The 11324-nt window shown below is 31.1% G+C and overlaps 1 protein-coding gene across 1 annotated transcript; it reads right to left on the bottom strand.

Moving 5' to 3' along the window:
• Positions 1–7310: 7310 nt before the first annotated feature.
• LOC110673267 (EPIDERMAL PATTERNING FACTOR-like protein 5) lies at positions 7311–8262 on the bottom strand. Its single transcript, XM_021836343.2, has 2 exons — positions 8028–8262; positions 7311–7932 (listed from the first exon to the last, which is right to left on the bottom strand). Exons 1-2 carry the CDS (start codon positions 8128–8130, stop codon positions 7685–7687), a joined length of 351 nt encoding a protein of 116 aa, XP_021692035.2. The 5' UTR covers positions 8131–8262; the 3' UTR covers positions 7311–7684.
• Between the last annotated feature and the right edge of the window lie 3062 nt (positions 8263–11324).

Genomic DNA, 11324 nt, shown 5'->3' with positions numbered 1-11324 from the left:
AAAAGACTGAAAATGCCCCTAGTATTGTGTTGCCGTGGAATGAGAAAGTGGTAAAGAGCTAGCGATGCGATAATTCGTCCAGATTAATTGAATCGACCAAGGATATTATGGTCATTCCAATTAGGTAGCCAGCGAATGATGTGTGGAAAACGAAAATCTAGCTTTTTTTATATAAATTTTATTTTTTTTATAGGAGAAAAATCAACACATGCTTGGAACTTTGTTAGAGGATAAAGAAAATAAAGGGGAAAATGTGAAAGGAGATGGAAATTTTATTTTAAAAAAAAGAAAATAATTTTGTAAATAATAAAATATTTACTTTATTTGTAATTAAAATTAATAATTAAGATAAAAATATAATTTTTTATTTTTTACTTATTTTTCTCTAATTTAAAAAAATAATAAATAATAATTTTTATTTATTATCTTTTACTTTTATTTTCTTTTTTCTAATCAAATATTTTTATTTTCTCTCCTTCTTTGTTTTTTTTCATTTCAAATAAAAGAATAAAGAAAATATTTTTATTTTTCTTTTAAATTTTTCCTCCTCCCAATCGAATGAATTGGGCCTGAAAAGGGGTTCTAATCACTGCATCGCAATAAAGAAAAAAATGTCTCTTATCACTAAACTGGTCAAATAGGGTAAATGCAAAACCTTCAGCGAGATATGCAGTGCCCGTGATCTGGGCCTCAAAAGGGCCTTTATTTGGAAGCCTTAGAGACACTGCAGCAGGTAACCAAATATAGAAATAGAATAGCTCGACTCGTTTAACAATCCTTGCGTTGTGGCTCCACTGATGCAGACAGTGGATGTACAATTCCTCCTCCTTGAACCTAAAAACATGAAAATATGTGTTGTTCTTGCTGGCATTTAAAAACTAGGATAGGATTTTTGGGATGAAATAATGGAATTTTTCATCTGAAGAACTGAAAGCAGCAACCAAGTCATGATTGAGCATACGTATCACTCAGATTTTTTATTCCCCTTATTTTGGCCGCATATCGCTGGGAGCTAGGGACCATAGCAATATATTTTCAGTAGAAGGAAATAAATTATTGAAGTCCTCTATAATTATTTGTGCGACCTTATGGCATGGTAAAACTGATTTAACTGCCCATCAAATTTAGAGAAAATTATAATCGTATCGCATTTTTCGAGTAGACCCAATTAAGGGTTGATTTAAAATTGAAATCAGATCGATGTAAACTGAACATAAATTGATTAATCCTATTTTTAATTTGAATCGTAAATAAAATGAATCGAAATTAAAATACAATTCAATTAAATGATTTTAAGTTGAATCGTCTTTTTCATTTAAAAGGTCTAAAAAATAATTTTAGATCATTCGATTTAATTTTTAATTAAACAGAAATTGAAATCAAAATTTGAATCGAAACTGTAGGAATTCATGATTTGTTCAATTTACCCTTGTAAATGAACTGAAACCAATGATTTTGGGCCGATTCGAGCTCTCGGGTAACAGAATAGAAATTATTTCAGTGAAGGGGATGAAATTTCTAAGTATATTGTCGTATGCCACCTAGTTGACCGGCAATCCCAACAACATTGTCAAATCAAATATCACATCAGATCATTGGCCTTTATCTTGATATCTCTCCCTCAGAGAACCCAAAGCAACTGAAGGGTGACAAAGAAATAGGCAAACTGACTCCTACCTCTGACTCGAGCCCCTCTGTAGATTCCCTTTGGGGCTTTTCAATATTATTTGAGGCCATCAATCACCAGTCTCCAGCCCAACAGAACCCAATTTGCCTTTTTTATTTCAAACTAATGCTTTTTTTTATTTTAAATGAAAGTGAATAAAAGAATTAAAAAAATGTTATTATTATTTAATTTCTCTTGTTATAATGCTATATTAATTATATGCAAAATTATCAAAATTTTAAAAAATAATTTTCTCTTTTAAAAACATAAAATCATTTTTTAAAATAATTAATTTTTTTTTACAATAAAAATATTTTTATTAACTTATTTTTTAAATATTTCAAAAATTGAAAATAAAAAATATTTTTCATAAACAAACGGTAGAAAGTATGTTTTGTAATATTTTTAAAGATTTTTTTTAATTGATAGGGTTAGATGACAATTTTTTTCATGTTAGTATTTTTTTTTTCCTATTTCAAATTTATATGGCTATTTATTGATTGAATATCACTTCCATTTACAAAGATAAGTTAATCCAGCAATAAAGGCAGAAATTTGATTTTTATCAATTAAAATTCAATAAATTTCAAAAAAAAAGTAATTTAAATTTTAAATATTTTAAATTTATATTAAAAATATATCTTTAAAATTATAAGTTTAAGATTTAAATTAAAATTTAATAATAAAACCAAAAATAATGCACTTCCCTTTTAGTTGGTTCATATATTTGAATGAAATTAATTATTTAATTTTTATATTTTAAAAAATATATTATATTTCACTTCTTTTAAACTATTTAACCCTTGTTAAATTTTTTGTTAGTTAATGATAATCAAATTACTACATAATTTTTTTTTTCTTTTAAGGAAATTAATTAGTCAATCTCTGTATTATGAAAAAAAAAAATTACTGTTTGATCCATCTATTTTGTCACGATCCGATTTCATGGGCCGAACTGATACTAGGACTTTGGCCAGTATAAAATAGTAAGCCTCACTATTCTCAAACCCATAATCAGGTTCAAAATTAAGGCCCAACATGTAAATAAAATAAAATAAAATATTATATTTTTATTTAGGCCAACTTAGTCTGATAATCATGAGAAACCAAAATTAGGGGAGCCCAGCTCAATCCTGATACCCATTATGTACAAACTATTTAATATCATAATAATTTTTCATTAATCAATGTCATAAATATAAAGTCCAATCCATATCCACACCATATTCACACCAATACGTACACACAGTTCTAAATTATTCTTAAGACAGTGATCACAAATAAATAATAATAATGAAATATGCAACAATCAAAATGCCCCTAATATATTAACTATATATGTGTATAATTAAATATTTATAAAATGCACAAGCATGCCAAATATATAATTAATATTAAAATTACAAAAATAATCAATATCCAACTTACAGATTGGTCGACCTGATTGCAACTAGTCTGGCTGAAAGGAGAAGAAAGGTTAACTGGCACTGATTACCTAGACAGATATATTGACCTCTATTAAATTTACTGATAGAAACAATTGATTAATTTAATAATAAAAAAAAAAGCAAAAATAATTTTCTAAGGCCTTGCCAAAATTTTAGCAGAGTTTTTCCTATAATTGGACCTAACACCCTTGCAAGAAAATGAACAAATAATAACACATAGGTCCTCAAGCCCATCACAGTAATTAAAATGCCCATACCGGGTCTACAAGAATCCCAATCTAGATCCAATCCTTCAAACTTTAGATCGAATGCTTACAGTCTAAATATTTATTTTCAGTACTTCAAAAATTATAAAAATATTATTGGAGGTCCTTTACATTGTTCTTATATTAATTAAAATTATTTTACTTAATTTTACTAAGTCGTGAATATTTTATAGATTTATTAGCCAGATTAACCAAGGTAAAACTAATACAATTAAGTTCGAAACTACCTTTGCAAATTTTGCTATCTGAAATGCGTCTGAAATATCTGAAAATGTTATAATCAACTATAATATTGACTATATTTTGGGACGGGCCACTAAGCAGTCGAATTTGACCGAAAACTCAATCCCGGGTGCCAGTGAGCTATCATTAATCTAATTGCACTAAGCGATTTGGACCATTCGATAATCGTCCCTTTCAAACAATGTTCGATATGAGCGGGGTCAGTCCCATCTTGAAGGTTTCATTGCTATGAGTCCATTGGTGATTTCGAATCGTCGATCCAACGGACATATCGTCTTAGATTTGATCGAAAAGCTTGAAAAACCTAAAAATTCTCTCTTCCATAACTCTATTATCCGACCACCATTTGCTGCAAAATTAGTATCAAAAGAAAGCTCTTTGAATAAATTTTTGAACTCCACCAGAATCACCTTGATTAGACAACGGATGAAGCAGGAACCATGCTTGGAAGTTGTTACCTCTGCGGGCTAGTTTTTCCCTCTCCTCCCTTGTTTGCCGCCACTTCTGATGTTGCTCTAGACAGCAAGCTACTCGCCGGAGTCACCCAGGGTGGTGGCGTGCCTCGTCGACCATCGGTGGTTGGTGTTGGCCTGTTGACAACTGCAAAAGGGTTGGTTTGGGGGGGGGGGGGGGAAGAGAGTGAAGAGAGAGAGAGAGAGAGAGAGAGAGAGAGAGGAAAGAGGGAAAGGAAGAGAGAGTAAAAAAATCTAATGCTATTTTCTTTTAATTTGGGAATAAATCTAGGTAAGCATTTTTCTAGATTCATTCCTGAAAAGTTTCAATTCTTTTTCAATCCTTTATATTTTTTTATGTTTTTCAAATATGCCCCAAATTCCTTTCAATTGGATCCTAAAATGCAAATATATATACAATTAAAATACAAAGAAAATACAATAATAATATTATTGATAATAATAATCAAACTAATAATAATAAATCATATCTTAGAACTAAGGTTAAAAATAATAAAATAATAAATTTTGTTAATTGGTTTAACATTAATATTTAAAACTAATCATTTAAATTAAATTTGAATTATCAAATAATTTATAAAATATGTTTAGAAATAACAATAAATATATATAAATAAAAATTTTACAAAATTATAAATTAGTTAGATAATATTAAAATAATATTTAAATACTATATAAGAATATAAAAATTTTTGTTTTAAAGGAAATCAGGTTATTACATATTTTACTGAAACTAATTAGTTAATTCTTATATTTTAAGAAACATGATATATTGAAAAATATGCTGTTAGATAAAAATGAAAATTTGGTTTCTTTAAATTGATCAAGTATTTTTATTCATTTTTTTATATTATTTTTATGTTTTATTTATTTGAAAGTAATTTTTCCTGATTAGTTAGAGATATAGAGAAACTAATTAATCTTTTTGCACATATATTTTGTACTATTTTTATCAAAATATGAGAATAAAAAAAAAGAGTGTAAATGTAACAGAGACAAAATATAAAAAAGCAAAATAAAAAAAGATAAGAGTGAAATAAGAGTGTAAGAGATAAATAAAAAGAAAAAAAAATTAAGGTACATAATTTAGATATAAAAAGTTATTATGAGATTAAATAATTAATAAAATTAAATTTAAAAATTAATTAATGTGTTTTAAAAAATAATAATTAATTTTATTAAAATAAAAATTAAGTAATGATTTGATTAATATTAAATAACAGAATAATTAATAAAGAAATTAACCAAATAATGTATCAAATTAAATAATTAATTTTATTATAACCTAAGAATTAAATAATTATTTATTTTTTTAAAAATAAAAAAATTTCTTAATTTCTAAAAAAAGTTGACGTAAAGTAATTACAAAATGTGTTTCCACCATAGAAAATTACAAAATGTAAAGGGACAGATAAACAAGGCATCGTGAGGAAATTTGGAGCGGAATTGCATGGGCACTTCCAGAAATACCATCGTGCCTTTGATTGATTGATTGATTTAAAGTGAGGTAGGCCCATTTTAAAGATAAGAGTAAGTGAATCTGAAATGGCTTTTTCTTTTCTTTTCTTTTCTTTTCTTTTCTCTTTTTACAGTGATTTTGTTTTACCTTATTCATCATAAACAACACTGCCATATGCAAACAAACAGAAAATTATGTTTCAGCTTCAATTTATTTGTGCACAGGAAACTCAGACCCCTCCCCTCGTGTGTCTCCAAATTCCACCGCTTACTCTCATGGATCAGCTTTCGCATCATCATCATCATCATCCATTAATATCTGCTACTAACCTTAATTAATCATGTGATTAGCAGGGAAATAATCAAATTACACAGGCAGAGATTGAGAGGTGAAATTGACACCTGTATATAAGGGGAATTTGTTCATCTCTTCTTCCTTTTGCTGGCGAAGTACTATAAATTGGAAAGTACCTATATTCTTTTGCAGCCCAAAAACGACAATAAGGGTGTGGTCGTGTGGGGTTTTCAATTACTATTTACACATCACTGAATAGTTAAAAATGAAAAATCAAGCCAAGATAGGTTTTATTTTTTTTGAAAGAGGATTTCTTCTGTTTCAGGGGAGTCCGTGGAGATGGAAATTTGTCTCCCAGTCAATGAACATTCCACATTTCACATCAACATTCAATTTCATTTGTGCATAATCTAATTAACCCACCAAATATGTTTCCTGATAAAGTACAAAACATCAATATCACATTTAATTAAAATTAATTTATGATATTAATTGAGTTTTAATATTTTTAAATCCAAACTGCCTTCAGATCTGACATTCCTTATCCCAAGGTCGAAGAAATTCAGTAATTTTAAGATATGAAATTGAAAAGACTTCATGTCAGACTCTAATCAGAATCAAAATTAATCATTTGATTCAAATTAAAATTATTTTAAAAAAGAGTCGAGCTCAATTACTTGAATCTTTAATTAAATTGTAATTAAATAATTTAATTTAATTCAAATAATTAAAAATGAATGATTAAATTATTTTAATTCAAATTAAATAAAAATTAAATCGGAACCAAACCAGTTCAACTTTCTTTGCTTCACAAATCGAGATGAGCTCGTGGGATGTGGATGGCACTACTCTCACGTACAACACGGAGAAAAAAAGGAGAATCGATACCCAAATGTACATAGTGATAAGATACTATTGTTCATAGAGAAATTAATTAATTAAATAGTTAATAATAATAACAATAATAATGAAAAATTTCAGACTGCATAGAAGAAAAGAAACAAAAAAACAAAGAATAGTGTCCCCATCGTTTCTGCTTTGATGCTTCCTCTCCCAAATTTTCCCAATTCTCTGCTTCATAATACAATAATGGAAAGCGGAAACCCATGTCTTCGTTCACATGCTAAGATTTCATGGCGTTAGAGTTATCATTAAAATATCTCACTGTTTTTCTATACCTGCAAAACTGCCCATTTTCTTCTTGCTATTGCTATATAGTCTGCTACTATTCAATACTCATTTGTTCACTAGTGACATTGGAGAGAGAGAGAGAGAGAGAGAGAGAGTGAATGCCAATGCAATGCTCTAAATACCTTCTAGGAACAGAAACATTAAGCTTGTAATCTATTTGTTTAAGCCGATAAAATCTCTTTACTCAGCTGTTTGTTGACTTCAATGGGAGTGAAATATCCTATTTTATTTCAGTGTCAATATAAATGAAGTGAGAGAGAGAGAGAGACAAGGGTTAAAGCATCGCAGCTTCTGTTCTTATATAAAGAAACTCATCTTAATTACAGATTTTACTTAATTCCAATCTGTCTCATAATAAACTTTGCATCAATGCAAGTAAATATATATCTATATATATATATATATTAAGAAGAAGAGAAAATGATCATTAACGAGAGAGAGAGAGAGAGAGGGGAAGAAATCTCTCTAGGTAACTTCACCCCTACAACTTACATTCCCAAAGTAGCTTGTCCAGTGGCAAAATCATCATAATGCAAGCATGGAAAAGGCAGCACCACCACCTCCTTCGAGCACCAATAGTTACCCAAATGGTAACATAATAAAGAACGAGTCTTTCTTTTTTTTTTTTTTTTTTTTTTTTTTAATTAAGGCATGAAGAGCTTGTTTCCACACTTGCATCTCCAAGCCTCTGGGTAATACTCTAATGGCATACTCAAACCAGGCTGAATTGGCACATGAACCGGTTGACACGGCAAACACTTTCCACACTTGGATCTACAAGTAGGCGGCGAAGAACCTGGTCCACTGAGTTGTTTCTGAGTGAGAACTCTGTCAAATGCCCTTAAGCCTCTTTCTCTTTCCCTTTTATACCCCCTTTCTGGAAACCCACTACCTGCATAAAAAAGCACTCAATTATAGATAGGGTTACGAATTGAACAAGAGGGTTACGTTTAATTAGCATAGTTAATGATGATTTCAGATTCTTACCGAGTAGGGACAGAGTGGCAACTGCGGAAGATAAGAAAAGGATAAAAGTGAAGGCAGTGAGTAGCGTGGATGGGTAGCGGAGGCGGTGGCGGAAGAGGGCCATCCCCGAGGTGGAGGTAAGGAAACAACAAGTGTTGTGTAGTGCAGAAGTAAGAAGGAAAAGGGTCTAACAGGGAAGCATAGATTTAGAGAGAGAGAGAGAGAGAGAGAGAGAGAGAGAGAGAGCGATAATTGCAAAAGTTTTTGCGTGTGAGCGTGTGGGAGGAGAGGTCTAAGTCAAAGACATATACCGAAAAGATGAGAGAAAGCGAGAAACAAGTGAAATTTTTGTTTTGTTGTTTGGCCAAAGGAAGAGGGAGTGGGGTCTACCTCTTTTCATTCCCCTGAATCTTGTCACGTAGTTGTATTGTAGCTCTCCCACCTCCGCCGGATTCTGATTTCTTCCATTTTCATCCATTTATTTTCTTCACTTAAAAAAAAAATTAAAATTTTAAATGATGTATATTTAATTACTTGAATTTTATAATTAAATGTAAATTTGAATAATTTTGACCTTAATAACTCAATAATTAGTCTGATTAGTAAAAATATAATTTTTTTTATTAATAAAAAATTAATTCAATTGAAAAATATTTTAATAACTATTGATTGCTTAACTGATGTAAGCAGTGCAAATTTTATTTTTTAATAAGTTAAATATGAGGTGGGGTCCCACACCATTTCCACCAATACAAATTCAAGTCTTTTGTCTTTCTTCCCCCGCACCTTTATGCGACGTCGTTTCTTCGCATCCATCCTCTCGCACCGCCCCTCGTCTGCTCGTTTCTTGTTCTCCCAGCATCGTAAAAGAAGTGAGTAGCTCAACAGCCAGCTAGCTACCCTATTAAACACCAGCCACGCCACCCTCTCATTGGCCGTGCCGCCTCTTCGCTGGCCCTTCTCCTATTGTACGCACACAGCATCTGTACAAGACACATCTTTCCATCATTCCATGATCCTTTTTATCCCTAAATTGCTATCTATGTTATTCTTGCCTAAGTTTTTGTTTTGGGTTCGCAACTAACATGTATGCGGAGAGTAAGGAGGAGTTCGTCTGTGGGTTAATATCGATTTAATTGAGGTTTTTATGCCATGTTCTCTTGGTTGGTGAGAGATGAAACTGAATCCTTATAAAGACCTTTCCTTTTGCGTCGGGACGACGATGGTTAAGGTATATAGTAAAAATTATTCTACTCGAATCAAATACTTACAAAAACTCGACTCACTGTCATCTCTACTTTTATGGGAATCGTGCTCTCTCAATACCATGCATGTTTCTTTCTCTCACACTAAAGCAAGTGATTTTTATCTATTTATTTTTGTTTCTCTCAAAATAGAGAGAAGGTGCTGAAAATTACTTTTTTTAAGTATATTAATTAAAAAATATTAAAAATAATTTAAAATTAAATTTAATAAATTTTAATAATAAAAATATTAAAATAATTTTTTAAATAATATTTTTTAATAATATTTAAAATAATATTTTTATTTAATAAAAATAATTTTAAACTTTTAAATGAAAGCCAAACATGCATTAGGGAGTTTGTTTTAGTGGTGGGTGTGCGTGCGCAGGGTAACAATCGTCGTGGTTTTTAACTAGTCCAGTATTAGATTCTCAAAAGCCAGAGGCATACACGCTGAGTTCACGTTCTTCTCTTGAAACGCCTCTCTAGTCTCCACAGTGAACCCCAAAACCAGCATGACCACCACAGGCCAAAAAGGCCAGTTTCTTAACAGTTCTTTGAGCATTTACTTCTAAAATGATCTCATATTACCACGAAATTGAGATCGATGTAGCATCTGCCGCGATCCGGGTTCGGGTCAATGTTATTTTGGATTCAATTTATGGGTCGTGGTCCTCTAAACTCTAAATTACAATGAATTGGATTTTCCTAGATATTCACCTTACTGAATTTTATTGAGATAGATTCGAAAAATGTGTAATTGCATTTAAAATGGATTTTGATTTAAAAATAATACCATATCTCCCAATTAATAGTCCCAGACCCAAATTTAATAAATTTGTGTTTAGACTGAACCTGGTTTAATTTTAAACCGGTCCATCGCATGGCTGTCTCGTACGAGTAGAACATCTGAGTGAAGGTTTAACCTTCCATCCTCGACCCACGGCTGCTTTTACATCGCCCACTTGCCACCATTATTAAACTCTTTTCTCTCTCTCTCTACGAAGTACTATGGGCTAATAAATATGAGATTGGGACCCACTCTGCAGGGGACCCATCAAGTGAGCAACAGAGCAAACATGTTGGTCCATGTTACTGCTACGGTAAAACTATAAAGTATAAAATATTAAATAAACCCAACTCAACATCTCTAGGCGGGCAGGCTCCATGACCTTTCTGTAAGTGCGGGCCTAAGGAAAAACCGACCAATGCTGCCCAGTTGGGGTTCTCTGAAATCAGTGACCAATGGAGTTTTGGGTTCGGTGGCACCCATTTAAGGCCGGAGTTTAAGCCGGGTTCAATGTAGATGATAGCAAATAGAATCGTACTTCATTGAGTGAAATGGATTATGTGGTACAAAAGCAACAATTAATAGAAGGAAGCAATTTTTGCAGGAATATAAATGTCACAAAATTAGAAAATGGGAATTAAAATAATAGTTGAATGGAATGGAAAGGAGAGGAAAACTCCAAATAAGTATGCAGTACCATAGGCCTGATGGCAAGCGGGAAGTGGGCCTGACTCTAGATTGTCGCAGTCCAAGTAGGAGAATAGGCCTTCTTAAATGATACTGTGGAGGCCTGGGGAGATTTGTAAATGAACAGTGTGGACCTAGGTCAGGGACAAGTAAATGGCAGCAAGCAACCGTTGCTTTTTAGCCTGAAGAAAGTGTAATAAAGTAATGAAAAAGTTTTTGAGATTTTAAAATTTTGGATTTGTATCTATGAGAATATATGGTTTTTATTTTTCTCTAAATTTTTTTGAAAGCTTTATTTTTAAAATTTTTTTGAATATTATTTATTTTTTAATACCATAATTAAAAAATTGCTTTCGAAATTTTTACTTTTATATATTAGGGTTTTGGAATAGTTACATTGGTTATACAAAATTGAAAGGGACACTTCATGTTCATATATATGCTACCGCATTGCTAATCCTTTTAGTCTGTTTTCTGTCTATTTGTAAATTTTTGGGCAGGAATTATAAGCTTCCTTTTTAAAAATTTTTTTTTTTTAAATGACATTGTGTTTTCCTTTTCACTTTGAGACGGAACTGGAGAGAACTCACCAACTTT

This window comes from Hevea brasiliensis, chromosome 4 (genome assembly GCF_030052815.1).
Source record: "Hevea brasiliensis isolate MT/VB/25A 57/8 chromosome 4, ASM3005281v1, whole genome shotgun sequence".
Taxonomy (NCBI): Eukaryota; Viridiplantae; Streptophyta; class Magnoliopsida; order Malpighiales; family Euphorbiaceae; genus Hevea; species Hevea brasiliensis.
Note: the sequence above shows the minus strand (reverse complement) of the source record. Positions and strands in the feature narration are given on the sequence as shown.

Bases quoted from the DNA above. Each gene is read 5' to 3' on its own strand.
- LOC110673267 (XM_021836343.2), bottom strand. From the start codon at position 8,130: ATGGCCCTCTTCCGCCACCGCCTCCGCTACCCATCCACGCTACTCACT. The intron at 7,933-8,027 runs GTAAGAATCTGA...TTTTTTATGCAG, and splicing joins TGCCACTCTGTCCCTACTCG to GTAGTGGGTTTCCAGAAAGG.